The sequence below is a fragment of the Chenopodium quinoa genome, unplaced genomic scaffold (assembly GCF_001683475.1).
Source record: "Chenopodium quinoa cultivar QQ74 unplaced genomic scaffold, ASM168347v1, whole genome shotgun sequence".
In the NCBI taxonomy this organism is placed as follows: Eukaryota; Viridiplantae; Streptophyta; class Magnoliopsida; order Caryophyllales; family Amaranthaceae; genus Chenopodium; species Chenopodium quinoa.
The window spans coordinates 2,980,317-3,001,281 of record NW_018743050.1 but is presented as its reverse complement, the minus strand read 5'-3'; the positions used below and the strand labels follow the sequence as shown (position 1 = coordinate 3,001,281).

General features: G+C 35.1%; 2 protein-coding genes and 1 long non-coding RNA gene across 3 annotated transcripts; 1 reads left to right on the top strand and 2 right to left on the bottom strand.

Annotated features, from left to right (window-relative positions):
- Positions 1–8,209: 8,209 nt before the first annotated feature.
- On the bottom strand, positions 8,210–8,896 carry LOC110730748. The gene is made up of 2 exons (XR_002513152.1): positions 8,629–8,896; positions 8,210–8,416 (listed from the first exon to the last, which is right to left on the bottom strand). It is a non-coding gene; the product is annotated as an uncharacterized LOC110730748 (long non-coding RNA).
- A 1,990-nt stretch (positions 8,897–10,886) lies between these two features.
- Positions 10,887–17,969, top strand: LOC110730930 (P-loop NTPase domain-containing protein LPA1 homolog 2-like). The gene is made up of 8 exons (XM_021910767.1): positions 10,887–11,330; positions 11,654–11,826; positions 13,048–13,376; positions 14,861–14,942; positions 15,485–15,907; positions 15,994–16,740; positions 16,902–17,009; positions 17,259–17,969. Exons 2-8 carry the CDS (start codon positions 11,668–11,670, stop codon positions 17,604–17,606), a joined length of 2,196 nt encoding a protein of 731 aa, XP_021766459.1. The 5' UTR covers positions 10,887–11,330; positions 11,654–11,667; the 3' UTR covers positions 17,607–17,969.
- A 119-nt stretch (positions 17,970–18,088) lies between these two features.
- On the bottom strand, positions 18,089–20,676 carry LOC110730931 (pentatricopeptide repeat-containing protein At2g28050-like). Its single transcript, XM_021910768.1, has one exon. It carries the CDS (start codon positions 20,526–20,528, stop codon positions 19,239–19,241), a length of 1,290 nt encoding a protein of 429 aa, XP_021766460.1. The 5' UTR covers positions 20,529–20,676; the 3' UTR covers positions 18,089–19,238.
- Between the last annotated feature and the right edge of the window lie 289 nt (positions 20,677–20,965).

The window sequence follows — 20,965 nt, the reverse complement described above, 5'->3', positions numbered from 1 at the left end:
ATAGTTTAACTTTTAGTCAGGTCACAAGACAGCGACACTTGGTGTTCCAACTTTTCGCCAAGTGTCGCACCACGTTGCATAGATTTAAATAGGATAAAAAAGTTAGTTTAGAATTCTATTTGGATAGAATTTTAGCATAAAATTGTTAGTTTAGGGTTTAATTTTTGATAAAATACTAATATTTCAGATGTACAAATTGAATTATAATTTTATTCTCAAAGATTATTAGATTATAATTCTCAAAAATTATCATATAAATTTATTTTTTATATCATAATATTTTTTGGAGCAAATGAAGTAGTTTAAAGCGTAAAACATCCATTTATAATATATATTAATCAGTTAAAATAATAAACATCACAATCTAATAGAATTATATTACTATGTAGATCTGTCAATTAGGGTTGGGTCATGAGTCATCTCAGACTGGGTCACTTCAAGTTACGAGTCAAGAAATGTTCAATCCTTGCCCAAAGTTTTGGGTTCGGGTCAACCCAACGGGCTTTAAAACATCATCTTTGGAAATAATGTTTAGATGATGAAAACAATACTTTTTAAAACATCATCTTTGGAAATAATGTTATGCATTGTTGACCCACTAAACAATATGAGCATAATAAAAGACCGGGTCTCCACTAGATTGGGGGGCCTTCCAAAGGGAGGTTTGATAGGTACTTGTATATACATATCAAGAGGCATTTGAGACATTTCGCATGAAATTTACCCATCTCTCTCCTCCTTTTCTCTCACACCCACGTGCTAGATTTAAATGTACCACTGGGTGATTAATAGTATCACTAGATGATCAAATAGTATCACTGAACATTCAGTGATACTATATATTCATTCAATGGTACTGTATATTCATTTAGTGGTACCAACTACGTATAGAAATAATATCACTACATATTCAATGATATTATATAAGTTTTTAGTGGTACATTTAAAAATTGGTCCCACTTGTCAATCTCTCTCCTCCTTTCTCTCACTCCCATGTGCTTACAATACTTTTTAATATTTTAAGGTTTGATATGTATTTGCAAATACATATCAAACCTTCATTAGTACTTCCTCGGGGGGGTGGTTTCAAGATTGTCAACTAGCCACACATGCGGGCCCTACAAATATAAAGGTCTCCCTCTCACAAAATCTCTAATTATTTTAAGGGAATTTTGTGTAAAACTACCCTAAATATAGGGTCATTTGTAAACAACTACCCATTTTTTTTTATTTGTTTAGAACTACCCGCAAGTTTGGAAAAGTTTGGGTACCTCTACTCACTAACGTTTTTCGTCCCATTAAAACGTTATTTTGGCCAATTTTTTACTTTTTTCAATTACAATGGTCAATTAATGCTAAAATAAGCAAAAACCCCAATTCAATTAAACCCCAAAACTTAGAAATTAAAATCCCCAAATAATACTGCACTCATGAACCCTAAAATAAATTATGATTAAAACCTTAATTAGGTTAATTAAGGTAAATTAAAACCTTTATACAAATTGGGAGAGTTAATTGGGTGGCAAAAGTGAAAAAAGTGAGCTCTGATAACGTCTTAATTGGACGAAAAATGTTTATGGGTAGTGCTACCCAAATGTTTTCAAACTTGTGGGTATTTCTAAACAAATAAAAAAAATGGGTAGTTGTTCACAAATGACCCTATCTTTAGGGTAGTTCTACACAAAATTTTCTTTTTATTTTTTATTTTTTTTGAATAAAAAAATTTCCTAATTTTAATTATAGAATAGTTTAATTATTTTATTAATTTAAAAATCTAAATTTAAACATTTCAATTACTACTTCCGTTTTTTATTACTCGCAATAAAAAAGAGTTTTGCGAACTCCTAGGCAAAATATGTTAAGCATAATTATCGGAAAAATAAAGGCATCTACTTAAGTATTAATCCAACCCAAAAAAAATTCAACCAAAATTAAACTAAATAACCCAGTGTCATTGAAACCACCTAGCACCACCACCCAGCACCACAAAAACACCGAACCCACTACCACCTGAACTGATCCCACGAACCCACCACCAACCAGCGATACCAACCCACCATCCCACTGAACCCATGAATCCACCAACCTAGCACGAAACCTACCAACCCACAAACCTAGCTCGAACCCAGCAAACCCACCGACCCAGCAAACCAGCGAACCCGCTAACCCAACGAACCCACACCCACATAAAACTATGAGAATGGGGTTGAAGGAAAAGAGAGAAAAATAATGGGGATGAGGAAGAAGATCAAGAAATTTGATGATGAAGGAAGAGAGAAAAAGATTGTGAATGAAGATGTTGAATGTTGATGAAGGGGAATGATTGAATGAATTTGGTGGGTAGGGTGAAACTAATTAACCTTGGGGTTTAATGTAATGAGATAACATTTGTAGTTTAATTAGAATGTTTTTTTTTTTAAAAAAAAAAGTAAGGGTTAATTTGTCACTTTACACAAAAAAAAAATTACTAAAAAAGGAAAGAAATCAATTTGTTGCGAGTAATATGAAAAAACCAGTTTTAATAAATGTTTGGAGTAATAAGAAACAGAGGTAGTATAAAGGTTAGGAAAAAAAAAACAAGAACACTATACTTAATTTTTCAAAACTAGACTGTCACTTGATAAAATTAGAAAAAAGTTTGTCTTTCACATAAAATTATTGATTCCATATAAAATTTCCCTTTTTCTTTACTAATGAGAAAATAGAGATAGACAAGCTTTATCCACAAATGATCTTAGCACACTGCTACATGGAACAAAATTATTCTATAACAAAGGTTTGAAATGTCTAAAACTATTATGTCAGTAAACAAATAACTTTTAATAATATTATATTCAAATACGAATAACTATCAATTGACTAACAACAACATAATCATATTTTTTGGAAATTTTAGAGTACGTCACAACATAATACTACATCCGGTCCAATTTAGTTGCAATTTTGGAGGTGATTGCGGAGGCCGAGGCAAAGGACATAAGCATGATTATTGAAAGATAAGGGTATATGCTTAAGTTTTAATCCAACCTAAGAAAAAAAATCAACTAAATTTATGTTAATTTACCCACCACCACCGGCACCACCTTGCTGTATTTTCCCACCACCCACTGGTCACCACCACCACCACCTACCACCGAACCCAGCAAACCTAGTGTAACACCCTTGAAATTCTTTTCCTTTAAAATACTTTTTTTGCCCTGTTTAAAACTTTTTAATAGGAATATCTAAAACATTACCGCCACCGTGATAACGGTTAAGACAACTATTAAAGACACACAGTGGAAGACTAATTTCAAAACATTTCAAACCAAGTCAACTTGAAAAGTCAATCAACGAAAGTAAGTCAAACGTAGTAAAATAAAATCAATCTACAACTTGGAACCATTGTAGGCCCTTATTAAAAACAAACCGAACTCAAAACCCTTTTCGTTAGTCACACACATAATAATAAAGTCATAAGTAAATAAAATAATAACACATTCATATACTTATAGAAACTAGCATGATTCGCTCTTCACTCATGTCCATTCATGAAAATGCTTCATCACCTAAAAAGCTTATCTATACTTGTTTCCACTACTCTCCATTAAAAATTGGTCATCATAGGGTCAAGATAAAGACAAGGCCAACAAACACATAATACATACAATCAGCAAAGCTGAGTACATAAGCGTAATTAACACACTAACATACAATTTCCTATCAACACACAACTTACCTCGTTGCACCTGTTTTTCAAGCATACAACATTCAATAAAATTTCTCACTAGACACTACATAATTTATTTAATGTTGACTACGCATCGAACGAGTTTCCCACTCAACCTCCCCCAAATAAATTGAGGTTATTGACACGGGAGCTAACCGTGCCAGCATCAATAACCACTTGTAAGTGGCGGAATTCCTGCGCATAATAATAATAAAAGGAATGTATAGCGTCCTGTACTCTAGTAGAAGTTATCATCAAATATAAAGTCACATAACTCCCCCTATATGTTCATACTCAAGGTGTATACATTCCAAGAGTTTTGGTGCGTAATCTCTTTCACTTTACGTTATTTACAGATTATTAAACTTGGTGATGATTCTCAAACCATAATCAGTTAACCAACAATAATTATTCAAACAATCAAATATACCAATTTAATTCTTGAATAATTAGTGACCACATAATATTTAATGTTGCATCCTTTTAAATTCTACCTCGGTGCCAATGACACCTTAAACGCATAAAGCGCCTCAATCCTATCCCTCAGTATTAAAAACACCTTAAGTGCACTAAGGCACTAACATACAATTTATTACCTGTGTACATAGACACTTATATAGCTCTTTCCTCATGCTTAGCCTATAGCATCAATAAAAATTATATGAACCATAATAAAATTTCTTTTCAATATTCCAAACCAAATTAACATTTGGTTTAATTAAACTTGCTTTCTAACATGTCATAAATAAATATGTGGTTCATAAATAATATTCCAAACTATTAATTTCCATTCAATAATCCATCACAAATAAATCATGCTTCATAATTCAATCACCAATAACATCCAAATTATAACTTCCATTCCAAACTTAGCATGATACTACTTGTAATCAATCAAACACATTTAGCATGCTATTATATTAACATAATTATGCTAATTTAAGTACGCGAACGTACCTTGTATACGATTTTAAAATAGCCACGGCTAATAAAAATCGCTCACTTCAAAGTCTCCTACAATTTAAAATTATAGAAGAGTATTAAAATCCATCTACACAAATTTCCAGCAATATATAATATTATAAAACCCCTCATAATTTAATTAAAATAAGCTAAAATTATATTTAAAACATCATACTTTAATCCCAATTAATGGGTATGTAACACCCCCGATTTACTAACTAAAAATAAATAAGAATTAAAGGGAAGTAAACAACCTTTAAATAAAATTTGCGGAAGCATACACTTAAATCGGAGGTATCACCGCCACACTCAACAACTTGTCAAGTGTTAAGGCTTACAAAATCCCAATAATTACAACCCAATAAACTAAGTGAGCTATTTATACAACTTTACAAACTTGTGACATCAGACTAATCGAAACACTTGAGCTCCTTTAGCTACAACCACCTGATCAACCTGTTTAGACAAATTTGACTGCTCACCATTAAGGACAAATTCCAAAATAGATCGTCGCAGGGCCACCATAAGAAAAAGACATGGCCGCAAACACAAGTAGCTCAACAAAACAACACACACGTTAGCAAAAGCTGAGTAATCACCACATATCAGAAAATAGAGTATAATATAATAATTAATATTATTAGCTTACTTAAACAATGTAGTTTAGAACTACATTACACATTGTACTCTGAAAAAAAAATACCTTTATCAACTCAACCTCGAATAATAATTCGAATCTTTACTCAATCAACTCATATAACCCATAAGTGTGTCATGCTCGTTGTTCTATACCTAGCCTTGGACATGGGTAATTCGAATAAAACCAACAAGTATAAAATCTTGAATACTCTCAATAACCAGATAACACCTTGAACCAGACCACATACGGGCCAATTCCCATTGTAGGGGACCATTGAAAAAAAAATATATAAATAAAGATTGTACCTCATTCTTAACTCATGATCATTATCTCATTACCAACATACCAAGGACTAGGTTTATAACGCTGAGCCTCAAACCAAGAACAAAATAAATAATTCTCAACCTTCTGATCTCATACTTGATCAAATTATCCTTCACAAATTAATTTATAATATCTCAATAATGGCACAAGTTCCCAAATAACATAATAATTCAATTCAAAAACATCTCAACTCTTAGGGGAATAATACTAGCACCAAAAAATAATTAACTCACAACCCAAAAATAATGCTCTGCATTAATAACCCTAAAACCTCAATAAAACAATACTCCCTATAGAAACAACATTAAAAACCCTAGAAAAATAACACAATCAATCAATACCACAAAAATAATACGGCAATTAGAATCATATAATACCACACACTAATCATACACATATAAATCATGATCATATATAATTCACAAATTATAAAATTTACACATAACAATATGGAGTACAATTAATACTAACAATTTATAATCAAACAAGTCAAAAAATTAATTAAGGTAGTGTGATTACCGTTCGGTTCAAAAAAAAAAAAAAAAGGCTGCCGAACTTGTGAATTTTGGGTAGCGATCCAAGACATCAGTCACATCACGCATACTGCACTCCAAATTAATAAGCAAAGATACAAAATTTGATCTCATATAGAGTGATAATTGTATACCCATAATTAAAGAGGTGGAAGTGTTTGGTGAATTGATTTTCACGCACCAACAAAATAAACAAAGTCAATAAGAAGTTAAGAACTCATGAAAGCAAAGACACGGATGCACTTTATTATATATTTAGGGTTTTACAATAAAATATATTTAGGAAATTAAAGATAATTTATATACGTTTACATTAAAATAGGTATTAAAATAACTTATTTTTATCTATATATAAAAATTATTGTATAAAATAAAATATTAATCATAAAATATTCGGGTATTACAATCTACCCTCCTTTAAACAAGTTTCGTCCTCGAAACTTAAAATAGAAAAAATTAGGGTATTACAGGGTAATTAAAATTCCTTAAAAAACTTGATTTTAAATGCTCTACTAAAAATTCAGCACTATATTTTAATTAAAACTTGCTGTAATTAAACCTTAAAACACTTTAATCAGAGGTCTAAACCATTATACATCATAACCCTTCAATAATTTACAAATCAAGAACCTAGGGTTTTCAAATTGGGGCTTTTTAATTAAAAACATAATCTGAAAATTAATTAACATAATACTTATAATCAAACATCAAAATCAAATCCCAAAACTTATAATTAACAATCAGATTTAGGCATAATTTAGTTTTTAACATTAAATTTTAATTTATATATATATTCGAAAGGGGGAGAGGGCAGCGGCAGCCACCACGCCGGCTGTCAGCGCCGATGGCTGCCTGCTGTCGGCGGCTAACGCTGCTGGCGGCCACCTGCTGGCGGCCACCTGCTGCCGGTGGTCGGCGGCGGTGGTGATGAAGGGGAGCCAAAAAAAAAGAAAAGGGGAAGGGGAAAAAGAGAAATAAAAATATGGAGAAAGGAGAGAGAAATTTACCCCTTCTCTACAAACCCTTTTTCTCTAACTTTCCTCTTTAAATTTTCCTAATCTCATCCCTAATAAAACTTTACTAAAATAAAACTTTCCTTAAACTAAACCCCAACTAAATTAAATAAATTAATTAAATAAACTTTCCTTTTAGAAATATTTTCAAACTTATTTAAAATAAATAATTAAAATACTTTAAATAAAACAATTCAATTTAATTAAATACTTCTCAAAATACTTAGGAAAAATTACTCCCATTAATCTGAACTTTGCCTCGTCCGCCGAAAATAATCCTAACTTTCGTTTATTATCTATCACTCCCAACTTTAGGGGGTATTAATTTCTATTGCACCCAAATAACTTGCAACCGGTAAAGCAGGTAAACCTTTGTGATTTTTTTTGCACACGTGTCAATATGTAATTGGTTGAGAAAAAAAAAAAAATTTTAAAAAAAAAGAAAAATGTACAAAAAAAAAAAAGAAAAAAAAAATTCAGAACAACCCAGCATCACCCCCACCACACCCACCACCACACGAACACCACTGACGTACATCAAACCACTACCACCGTTGGCCAAAAATGGCCGATATTGGCCACAAATGGCCGATGTTGGGGCTGAATACCCTAAACCGGCCAATTTCGGCCGTTTGTGGTCGATTTCGTTCATAGGCGTCGCCGATTTCGTGGCTGGGTTCCTCGATTTCGAGGGTGGGGAAGGGTTATCGGTGGCTAGGGAAGGGTTATCAAGGGCTGGGGATGGGTTTTCGGGACTGGGGAGGGGTAATCAGGGGTTGGGGAGGGGTTATCGGGGGCTGGGGAGGGGTGTTATCGGGCTGGGGAGGGGTGGGGTTATCGGTAGGGCTGGCAAACAGGTCGGGTCGGGTTCAGGTTGACCTGTTTACATAAACGGGTCAACACCCCCCAACCCGAACCCGACCTCAAAAATATGAACCTGAACCCGATTTGATTTTATACGAGTCGACCTGAACCCGACCTGATTTGACTTGTTTTTTTTTTTTTTTTTTTGTTAAACCTTAGATTGTTCAACCTGGTAATTCCAGAAACCTTTTGTATAATTTTATTCAATCAATAATTAGACAATTACATTTCCAACCAAAATAATAGTATAAACTTGGTGATATTACAAGTATGGCTCAAGTCTAAGTAGGCTTTCTTCTTTAAATTATCTCAACCAGATCTATGTTCATAAACTTCATTCGTTCATCATTTGACTTCTCAAGCTAGTCACCTGTGCATAGAAAAAAAATGCATAATAAGAATTCAAAAATATACCCGAAGAATGACAATCAACCAGATTTTCAAAAGCAAGGAAGTACTAATTTCAGCAAGCAAAAAATGTAGAGAAATCACGAGTTCAAATAAACAATCAACATTTTCAACATTTCATCACAAAATTAAATTGCATAACTATAAAAAGAATAAAATTGATGGGTATATTACCTTGACGAAAGAACGGTGGAGGATTAACGAGCATAGATTGAACAAAATGACATATAATGCGAGGATAATTGACCTTTTAACAAGTGAATTCCCTTTAAAAAAAAAGAAAAAAAAAGTGAATTTCCTTGAATCTGAAAATCTTGATGATAAATATTGAAAACAAAGAGAGGAGAGAGAATGGGTGAAAGCGGCGTGACAAAGAAAATGTAGTAGTTAGGTTTTACTTTCATACTTTGTTTTAGACTTTGGATAGGTTGGGCTTTGGCCCATAATTGCAAATAAAAGGCCAAATATCATTTAAACTAATTGGGTTAAACGGGTTGGGTTCAGGTTGACCCGACCTGAAACTGACCCAATTAGTTAAACGGGTTAAGGCGGATTATTTTCGGGTTGGGATTTTCAACCTGAACCTGACCCGTTTATTTTCAGGTCGGGTTCGGGTTGACCCAATTACTTAAACGGGTTGAAAATCTCACTCAAAATCCATTTATTTCGGGTTGGGTTAGGGTCGGGTTGTCGGGTTGGGTCAGCTTTTGCCAACCCTAGTTATCGAGGGTGGGGGAAGGGAAGGGGTGGCTGGGCGGCGGTTTCCGGTAGCGGGGGAGGGGTTTTCGGGGAAGGGGCGGTTTTTCCGGCGGGGTAGGGGGTGGGGGTGTGGTGTTTTCCGGGATAAGGTGGGGGGCTGGGTATTTTTCCTTTTTTTTGTTTTTTTTGGACCTATCACGTGTTGACACGTGTCTAGGTAACCTGCTACATCATGTTAGATGACCTGTTGGGTGCAACAAAAATTAATACCCCCTAAAGTTGGGAGTGATAGATAATAAATGAAAGTTGGGATTATTTTCGGCGGACGAGGAAAAATTCAAATTAATGGGAGCAATTTTTCCAAATACTTATTTTAATTAAAATACGTTTAAAAATACGAGGTATTATACCCAGCACCAACGACCCCCGAACCCACCAACCACCGTACCAACCCCGACGAGCCTAGAAACCACCGAACCCAGCCACGACCATCAATCCAGCACACCGAAACCACCAACCCAGCCACGGCCACCAACCCACCACACCGACACAACCAACCCAGCAAACTAAAACCACCAACCCAGCACACCGTAACCACCAACCTAGCACACCGAATCAACCAACACCGAAACCACCAACACCAACCCACCGATTTGAAACCTACGAGGCCACAGATCTTAAACCACGACGCCGCCGATCTTAAACCATGAGGAAGGAGAGGAGAGAGAAACCGCCGATTCACGCTCAATAACTCTTCGCCGTCAAACTCTGGAACTCGCCAAAAATCGCCGCTGAAATGAAGGAAATCGTGTCAATTGTTGACACGATAAGGCGACAAATTGAAGGAGGAAAGAGAAAAAAATGGGGACGAGGAAGAAGTAGAAATTTGATGAATAATGGTGATGAGGAGGAAGATGAAGGAGGGTGAAGGTGGCTGGAATTGCCCTAAAGGTGGTTGATTAAATGGAAAGGGGTTGATTTTGGTGAAAATAGTTAATTAATGTTAGGGTTTAAGCTAATTAGATAAAACCAGTTTTTTAATTGGGGTGTTTCAAAAAAAATAAGGGTAAAATGGTAATTTTACTACTAAAAAGTTACTAAAAAAAGGAAAGAAATGAGAAAGTTGCAAGTACTGTGGACCGGCCAAAAAAAAAAAAACAGTTGCAAGTAATTTGGACCAGAGGTAGTATATAACATCCGTATCGATCCAAAGTGGAATCCCGATTCGACTAACTCTAAATCTCGAACCACCACGGTAATATAGCATAATCAACATACGTGTCCAAGAGAAATGGAACAAATATTTAAAAATAGAGGGAGTATTAAACAAGTAAAGAATATGTAGAACATTACAATTTTATGTATACAATATAATTCCAAAGGGAAAATACAAGTTAATCTGCTAGATAAACAAATTTTTGTTAATCTGATGGCATTTTTGTAAATATATTGAAAAAGCAGAGTCATTTATTCAGTACTTTTGGTGAGCTATCTAATTACTGTTTGCCTTTTGTTTTTATTATTTGGTTAGAAAATTACACATGTACCCCTCAACTAGTACATGAAAATCTGGGGAATTGACTGAGTATCCCTCAATTTCAAATATTCCAGTCGATTTTAAGTAAAATCCTGATTCCAATAAAATAACTCCAATCACTACAGTAACCAACTTATAAAGTCAAAGACGAATGAGAATCAAACCCCACAGTTTCCCCTAAGCTCCCACTTGATTAAGACGGTGTAGATAATAATAAAAAACGATCTCAAATTGAGTCAATTTTTTAACCCGTCTCCCTTTCGGTCCGCGGTCGTACTACACGGAGGGAATCCCGTCCTTTTGGACAAACACGACCTAAACAAAAACAAAACCAAACGAAGCAAAAAGAGCAAGATTGCGAAGGTGGACGAGGCAGGCGCGAAAAGAGAGAAAGAAATTGAGCAGAGGACTCGTGTAGGCTTAACGCACACGATGCGTGGCTTCTATTGACAGCAAAAATGGCGACAACATTCAACACTCGTCTTCTCTTTTCATTCTCATTTTTGTCCTAAAATGGACATCTTACACTATAACTTCAACAATTACACAAATTCTTTATTCTTTTTATTTTAATCCCCAAATAAAACCCTAATTTCCATACTTCAACAATCTTTTATTCAATCTTACATTGCTTTTTCAGGTATGATCTTCCATCTTTGTTGTGTTCTTACATATATTTATTGCATTTTATATATACATTGTTTAATTACATATTTTTTTCCGTATTTTTCTTCAGTTTTTTGTGTATATTTTTCAATTTTGATGATCCTGAATCAAGTATATGATTGTTGTTTCAATATTTCGAGCTCTTCTGATTTTCATAAGAATTTATTTGATTTTTTTTTGGAATTTTTTTGAATTTTTTACACTTGATATAGAGATGTTATGAATTTGATCTCCTTTCTTTTTAATTTTCCTTGATTAATTGGATTTGAGAAATTTTTGTTAATATATTTTTTTCAGTTTTGGTGTAAAAAATGGCGGAAATGAATAAAGTACTGTATATAGTAGTTATGGACGGAGATCACAATAAAGCTGAGAAAGGGGAAATGGAGAAGGAGTCGTTTCGATATACTCGATCTGTTTTGCAGAGTACTTTGCAGCTCATGGGATGCAAAGCTCGCCATGCTTTTAAGGTAGTTTTAGTTTATTGTTTTCGTTTCGAGTTTAGTCGATTTTTTTGCTTAATTACTTTTGTTTTATGGTACTTTACTTTTAGCTTTTGTTAAGGTAACAAAGTGAAGTTTGATTTCATTTTTGGATTTGATTGCTAGTTGTTTTTTTTGGAAGGGTATGATTTCGTGTACGAGAATGTTGTTAGGTTGTGTTTTCGCGGTTGTTTCGTATAGGGAAAGTTATTGATTGGCTGATATTTGAGTATCTGATGCTGATTGAATTTTGTAGAACTGTACTGCATTTAGAAATTTACAAGGATGTGGCTGAGAAAAAGAAAGTGCGGGAAAGATTCGAACTTTTGGCTTTTGAATTATAAGCTGGAGTTGCTTTTATATTGCTTGGCTGGAAATCAAAGTTCCTTTGATTGGATGAATTTTTGTAGTTTCTTTACTTTTCAGCAGACATTTGTAGTTGGCCATGCGTTTTTTTTTGTGGAGTTTCAACTTGCAACTTTGGAAGTACTGTACGGGTGACAGAGTACATGCTTCAAAATTAACCTTAATAATTGGCTGGCACTTGTATTATTGCATGATATTGAAACTGATCATGAAGTTTTTATCATAATTATTTGTTTTTTGTGTTATTGAGAGGAATCTTAGAACAGACTTGTCTTACTTCATAATCATAATCAATGTTACCTAATTGGCTGAACTCCCTGCGAATTGCAAATTGAGATAAGCTTATTGTGGTCAGTTTTGGGCTATATGTTTGGGTGAATTGCGAATTCAAAAGGAATTAGGGTAATACTGACCATGATCAGCCGATTTTGGACCGTTGAGTTTCATTGTCATGTTGGTGTAATTTAGTTTTGGAATGAATCATATATGGGTGGTTCCTAGTGCTAATGAATCATCTCTTTCATATAGATATAACTTGTCCACATTTTCCTCAATATCTTTTTTTAATAAACTGACTTCACTGTTCACAGTTTCTTGAAAAATCAATGTAACTTGTGATGCTATCTCTATCTTCATTTGAATATGATGGAGTTTGCATCATTGCTAACAGTTTAGACTAATGTTGATTGTAGTAAAATGATCTTGCTGAACCCGTGTAGGTAAATTTTTTGTTAGCATGAACTACCCCAATCGTTTTTAATGTAACACATATCTCTGTTTTTTTTTTCTTGGTCGTATGTCAGAATGTTATTTAAAATGCTAAAAAATTTGTCTATTGTTTAGATTAGCAGAAGGGTTTTTGAAATGGTGAAAAGTCAATGCTCAAGTGACAGATCAGCTGGCATGGGTCAATTTGGAGCTGATACAACTTATATAAGATCAAGGTTTCAAGAACCTCCATCTCTTGGCAATCGTCTGGGTGAAGCTCAAGTGAAGAATAACTTAGTTATGGAGAAGGATGGTGGACCTAAAAGTTTGTCATCAGAGTTGTACAAACGGCGCACGACAGTGTTCATTGGTAGAGACAAATTCTTGGATATTGTCTGTGATGGCCTATCTGAGTATAAATATGTGGGTCCCAATCAACGTGAAGATTTGATTTTGGCTTGCAGGTATACATAATTTTTTTTTTTGGTTAAAAAAAAGCTATTTTGTTGACAATTTGTTTTTCCTCATAAAGCCACAATAGCCTTTGTTACATCTGGATTATGTGTAAGTTGGGCGAGGTTCAAGTATCTTTTGTTACCAAGCAACATACTGAAATTTCTTTTTGCATACTGAGCAAGTCTCACATTTTATTTATCCATAGTACTTAGCTACTTGTGATGGTTTCTAATTTACTGGGCTGGTCTGTCTCTTATGGATGAGTTAATTAGTTGCTGGTTGTAGATTTTTTACATATTATGATTTGTCTTCAATGCTTGCTTTCATGTTTGATATATCTGTTGTGGCTGCTTCTTAAACTTCTCTTTGGTTAGATGGAATCACTAGGAGAGACACTGAGGGGGAAACCCCCTCACCAGACTTGAACCTGTGTCTCACATGGCTCCTTGGGGGAAAACACTTGAATTTCACTCGAGTCTTATTAATTAGTGCTGTAAAACGTATGTTCTTATGTAAGTTGGAAAAGATTGTTTTCCTTTTTTGTTCTGGTAGAACAGTTCATCATCATGAAATATCGAAATCTGTAGAAAACCAGTGCACCTGATTGGCATATGGGCCAATGTTAGTACGGTGTGAAAATACTAATCATTATGATTTATTTATGCATCAAGTTACTGTCATCCAATGATGTTGTCTTTGATTGTATTGTCTTATACTTCCATACTATCCATAGTTCCATGTAATATTGTTTTTCTTCTTAGATGTTGATAGTATAGCTATTTTGAGATTTAGTTAGGGATAGCATGATGATGATTGTCATAAATAAACTATCTCTATATAATAATGCTTCCTTCTATCTCTAACTTCTAATACTTTAGCAATTATGTTTATTGCCGAGTGTTTAGCACCAAAAGGAGACTTCAAGGCCAGCCAACATTAAGGATTCAAATGTCAAACTCTTAGAAACGTATGTGAACTTTAAAAATCTTGTATGAATAGGAATAGTGTGTTCCATCTCAAGGTTCCCAGGCTTTCAGCCCTGAAGAGTTTTGGATTTCAAAAAAGGTTCTTTTAACATGTACGGTTCGATACTATTGTGGAATCTCTTACTTAGTGTTATTGATTCAATATTCTTTACCACTAGTGAGACACATTTATGCAACTTTAGTAATTTAGTATTGCTCTTAAATCATATATCTTGTAGCTGTAAGCTATACATTTTGGGGTGAATTACAATCAAGATTCAAGTATAGTTCACTTGGAAGATTTTTGAGTGTGAGTGTATGCAAGCCTTGGGATGCATCTTTTGCTTCCTATTGCTTAGTAGACAAGAGTTTTTGTTTTTGTTTTTTAACTCTTTTTGAAGTGTTGTTTGTTTCTGGGCTTTCTGATTCTTGAGATGCAATCATGTTTGCATTATCACCTGTTTAATTGATTCACCCTTTTCATTTCTTTGAATCACATTGCTGAAAGTGATATGTGTTGATTGTAGAATCCGTGAGAGGAAGGAATCTATGACCATCTTGTTGTGTGGAACTAGTGGCTGTGGCAAATCTACACTGTCATCCTTGCTGGTATGTACACATTATTTATTTAATATCAGCTACAAGAATGCAATATTTTTTTGCTAGTTTGGGTGTATTGATCCAGCTTCTTGTCTTCTCTCTTGGTTCACTTATGGTTTTTTTTTTTTTTTTTTTTTTTTTTTGACGGGACACTTATGAGTTGTTATATATTGTAGTTTGATAGATCAATTTGTTTGCTGTGAAATTATTGGTTGTTTGAGTTCTCTACTGTAATTTCCTGGAGATTTCATTATGCAATCATGTAAAGATTTATGGCATTGAGCATCCACTATGTCACCTCTGTCTGCATGTTCTTTCACCATACTGTCCTAACCTGATGCCTGTATACAGGACTTCTTTTTAAAACGAAATCTGTGAGCGGAATAGATTTGTTATGATGGGAACCTTTATATATGCTACTTGTTATACATCGTTTTTGTTGTTGAAGCTTAATTTCATTATTTGATTATCAATTTATGTTGGGTTACTTCAGAACCTATTGTTCTCTGTTTTAAATCAACCTCAAAGTTATTTCTTTCTCATGTTTATAGGGAAGCAGATTGGGAATCACTACTGTTATATCAACAGATTCCATACGGCATATGATGAGGAGTTTCGCTGACGAAAAACAAAATCCTTTGCTGTGGGCATCAACCTATCATGCAGGAGAGTGTTTGGATCCTGTTGCTGTTGCAGAAGCAAAAGCTAAAAGGAAGGCCAAGAAAAAGGATGGGAGTACTCAACCATTTTTGAAAGATGGTTTGAATGATAATGTTCAAAATGGAACTGATCATCAAACGCCAGAGGTGGGTGCAAATAATACTGAGCTGATCAGTCCAAAACAAATGGCAGTTGAGGGATTTAAGGCTCAGAGTGAAATGGTCATAGAGAGTCTTGATCGGCTGGTCACTGCTTGGGAAGAACGGAAAGAATCAGTCATTGTTGAAGGGGTACACTTGAGTCTTAACTTTGTGGTGAGTAGATGTATTATTTGTTCTCAAAATGAATAATTACCTTGTTCAACTTTAAGGTTCTGATATTGTCTTGCCTTGTTTGGCAGATGGGGCTTATGAAAAAGCATCCTTCAATCATACCGTTCATGATATACATTACTAATGAAGATAAACATTTGGAAAGGTTTGCGGTGCGTGCAAAGTACATGACCCTGGATCCTACAAAAAATAAATACGTTAAATATATTAGAAACATTAGAACAATACAAGAATACCTATGCAATCGAGCTGACAAACATCTTGTCCCTAAGATAAACAATACTAATGTAGACAAAAGTGTAGCAGCAATCCATGCCACAGTTTTCAACTGTTTACGAAGGCGTGAGGGTGGAGAGCAGCTGTATGACCCTACAACTAACACTGTAAATGCTGTTTTAGAGGAATTTAGGAATCAGTGTGCGGCAGATTCGCTGAGCTCTAAAGGGATGTTTCAACTTATTCAGAGGCAGGGATCATCAAGACATCTGATGGCTCTTCTAAACGATGATGGCTCTGTAGCTAAGGCTTGGCCAGTAAATTCTGTTGGCAGCAATGGCAATCCTAGTAAGGGGCATGGTGCTGACACTGAGATAGGAACACCTATGTATGGTCCGCTGCAAATTGGTAAGGCAGAACCAGTAAATCTTCAGTTCGGTCATTTTGGTTTAAGTGCTTGGCCCAATGATACTGGCTGCACGAGCCATGCCAGCAGTGTTGATGAGTCTAAGGCTGAGTGGAATGGTACTGATACTGGGAGTAAATATTACTCTTCCTGCTGCAGCTCACCCCGTATGTCTGATGGGCCTGCTAAGGAGGTAAGTCTTTATGTTCATTCAGATTTCTAATTTGAACTTTTTTTCCCTGTACATCCTTTTGATTTCATTAGTATGCAAGCCTCACATTTAATGAAAAATGCGAAGTACCAAGTGTTTTATTTTGTGCACCAAGCTTTGTTTGAAACTCAATTGTTTTACAGCTAAAGGAAGAGCTCTCAGTCTCTGGCAGTGATGAAGAGGTAGATGATCCACCCGAGATGGATAGCGATGAGGACCTGAGTGATGGTGAAAAACATACTCAAGAAGAGGTAATATATTTTGTAATGTTATTAGGAACAAATGATTGTTGTTTTCCTCATGTAGTAGCTATTTATACGTTTTATTACTGTTTGACCACCAAAGTTATGTAAATCTGTGTTGATGTCTCAGTCTTCAAGTTCTGGAAATAAATTATGCCATTGGTGCTTAATGGAAATGTGGATTTCCTACTGTTTGGTCGATTCCACCATTGAGCTTGAAGGAATGCAAAACTAACGGCAATATTTGTTTCTTTTCAGATGGAAGGTTCAGTTGATGAGGGATCCACCAAGTCAGATGAAGAGTATGATGATCTAGCAATGCAGGATGACCAAGAATATGGCTCTGTGTTGAGCAATCTGTCAGATGTGGTAAATAATAACAAGATGAGGGACAACTACAAGTATCCACCAACTCTTGACATGTTCTTGAGGACTAAAAGTGAACCTTTGTCTGATGCATTCTGCCCATACCCTCCCGTGTTTGCTAAGAGTGATAAGAAGACTCCTCCAAGCAGTAGTAGGCTGAAGAAACACTCCCTCAGTATTCCGGCTTTTGGAAAGCATGGGAAGGCTGCAGATGCCATAATTTCTGGAGCAGCGGACTAGTAGTGCAACAATTAACCGTTTAACCTTGCTATTTTAATTACTTATCCTCTTTTAGAACCCTTCCCCTTTTTCTGGTTGAAGGCATGTTGTTTTCTCAACTGGCGGTTTTTTTTTTTTCCTCTCTTTTCTTTTGCTAGGGTTATGTAGATCTGTATTTTATCTGTTGATGTCCTCCCTTAGTCCCTTGATTTGTATAGTGAGGGCTGTTGTAATCTTAGACCATTTAATTTGCTGTTTTTGGCTGTCAATAATTATAGGTCTGTAGGTGTAACTCTATTAGATGTTAGTTTTCTGAAATTGCTGTATCTCAATAATAAAGTTTCATTTCTGCAATATATCTGCTTGCTTACATTTACCTGTAAATATTTTCTATCTTGATAATTTGATATGGACTTGATTCTAATTACTGATTCTTTAATTGGGGTTGAATCAACTTAGATTTTGAATGAAATAAAGATCAAAATACAATTTTATTAGCCAAAGTAACACAAGGGAGAAATATAGAGGTTGGGATAAAATTTATTAACAAATTCTCTGATATGAAATAAAATTGCATAATATACAACACTTGATGTACTTGTAACAAACCTAAACTTAAGAAAGAACTGAAGATAAAAAAAAACACACTAGAAAATTATGATGCTTCTATGATACCTGTGTATCACGCAATTTCAACCTTGATCTTTGGGTGCAATGCTGAGTTTATCATTGCTGCCATCCTTGTGAGGTATCAAGAAACAACACTTTCAGCAAATAATTACGGTATTTGCATACAACATGCACACAGGACAGACACCAGGGTTTTGTAGACTTAATCACAAGCACAACAAAGGTCTTGATTGAAGTCTAAATGAATAGCTCCACTATATTTTATATGGCTCATCACAAGCATCAAATCTTGGATATAGTGGTATGTAATGCCTGTGTATTCTTTACACACAAGGCCCTAAACCACATGACATTTTGCACATTAAACACAAGATTGCACAAGGGGGCTATGCTTATTGTTTTATTGCTTCAGCCAGGTTTCATTAGTTTGAAAGGCACAGAAATGGTTAAAAAAAAAATTGACAGCTACACAAAAGATTCCTTCAAGGAGCTGAAAGTTTAACAGAGACGGAGACTGATGGTGTTTATAGGTCCATTGTCCATACACATTGGTCATCCATCTATGCACATCCTCTCGAAAAGCTGCTGCCCAAATCCTATTTGTTTATCACAACTTGATTCATTAGAGTATCAACCCATTTTGTCAACACAACCAGAGGTTCTCCTGAAATGCCAAGTCTAACATTGTCCATTCCTGAGATGTCCCAATTAAAAACTTCAGCAGGACCAAAAGAGCTGCAAGAAAATCGACTATTTCAGGATGTTGCTATAGTCTGACGGCTCTGATAAATTATCCCTCTTTAGACCTATAGAACTCAGACATGAGTGTTGGATCATTGCTCTAAGGCTCTGCCTTCTGCAATGTTAATCATGCTATAAGTACAAAATCTGCGCCCATCCTTTCCTTGATCTCCTCATTTCCAGCTCTTCACATAAGACTATAATTATCATCATCATATTGACTAAGCTTGGGGTTCAGAATGGAGTTCTGGCATGATTAATCTTGCTCGGGGTGGAACTTCTTTATTTTATTAGACACTTTAATTCTTCAAGTTCTTCCATCATCCCAGCTTTTTTGTATCCATCAACTAAATCAATCCACATAGAACCATCAACCTCACCTCCCTTGCTTAGCACCTCATTCACCAACTCCTTTACCTGACCCATCTCTCCAATCTTGCACATACCACTGATCAAACACTGATATATACCATCACTGGGGGCAATTTCCTTCTCTTGCATTGTTCTAAGTAATGAAAAACCATTGCTTGTATCTCCCAATCTACAATAGCCTCTAATGACCATATAGTACAAATATGTCTCCATCTCGAAACCTTTATCTTGCATCTCCAAAAGCAACTTCTTTGCTTCATCAACCTTACCATAACCCGAATACCCATCAATCAAAAGCTTATAAGTCGTATCATTAAACATAATTCCTTCTCGTTCCATCAAACACAACACTAAATCCAACTCCGCGAATTCCCACATTCTTGAACATGCATCCACTAAAGTATTAAATGTTATAACATTAGGTTTAACCCCCTTCCCAACCATTTCTTCCACCAATTCTCTACCCATTTTCAACTCCCCAATCCCACACAATCCACTCACAACAATTGTCAATGAAAACACGGAAACCTCCATGCCTGAATCCACCATTCGACGAAAAAACTCCAAACCTAAATCAACCTTATCAGCCTTAACTAAAGCATATAAATGAACAGAACAAGTTCTCTCATCCCTCTCAACTTCTCTCTCCACCATGTACTCAAAGGCAGTAACAGCCATATCAAACATATGATGATCAGAATACAATTTAAGCAACATATTCAACAATTTGGTAATAATTCTAGATTCCTTGCAATAATTCTCAACCCAATTTGTAAAATCACTAAAAGGGTACCTGTATTTCGCACCAATAATGAATTTCTGCAACAAAACCTCAGCATCCGAGTACAACATAGATTTAATTAACCTGCAAATTATGGTAAAATGGGCATGAATATCAGGCTTGAATGAAAGCTCTGATTGATTATGGAGTACAATGTTGAAGATTCTCAAGCAATCAATAGTTTTTACAAATGGGTCTGAGAGAAAAGAGTAAAGTTGATGAGAGGAGAGAGAAGAAAGGAAAGAAGAAATGGTGGTTTGGGGAGATGGGGTTGTTTCTGAAGAGGAAGAAATGGTGTTGAAAGATGAATTGATGAGGATTTTAATGGGGGTTTGTTCATGGTGTAGGGATGAAGAAATGGTGGATGGAATTGCTCTTTTTGCAGTTTTCAGGGTTTTCAGGAAATCTTGGGTTGTCATTTTGATGTTCAGAAATGGAGATTTTGTGGGGATGAAGATGAAATGCTAAAATGAGGGTTCATTAATGGCGGATTGGCTGATTATAGTGAGCGCTTCAGCGGTTCTTCACTTCTTTGGTCGCACAAGAGTCAGTCTTTGAATGGTTAAGTGACTTAAGTTGGGTCATTGAGTCGGATTTGGGATCGGTTATACTAGTATATCGATTTCGGGTTATTTGGATTTGGATTTAGACTCAGTTACTATAATCGTATTGAGTGTTAAGTTTTCTCAACAGCTAGAAGTTAAGTGATCGAAATAATTAATAATAATGATATATAGTTAGTCACCTCAAATCACATAAAAGTTACCCCTTATACTTTTGGGAAATTAGAGTCATTAAAGTTCATAATATACGGAGTAATAAACTAGTATATTAAATTTGTATCATATCACATGAA

Coding starts and splice junctions, on each gene's coding strand:
- LOC110730930 (XM_021910767.1), top strand. CDS start 11,668: ATGGCGGAAATGAATAAAGTACTGTATATAGTAGTTATGGACGGAGAT. Junction 11,827..13,047: donor AAGCTCGCCATGCTTTTAAG/GTAGTTTTAGTT, acceptor TCTATTGTTTAG/ATTAGCAGAAGGGTTTTTGA. Junction 14,943..15,484: donor CTACACTGTCATCCTTGCTG/GTATGTACACAT, acceptor TCATGTTTATAG/GGAAGCAGATTGGGAATCAC.
- LOC110730931 (XM_021910768.1), bottom strand. CDS start 20,528: ATGACAACCCAAGATTTCCTGAAAACCCTGAAAACTGCAAAAAGAGCA.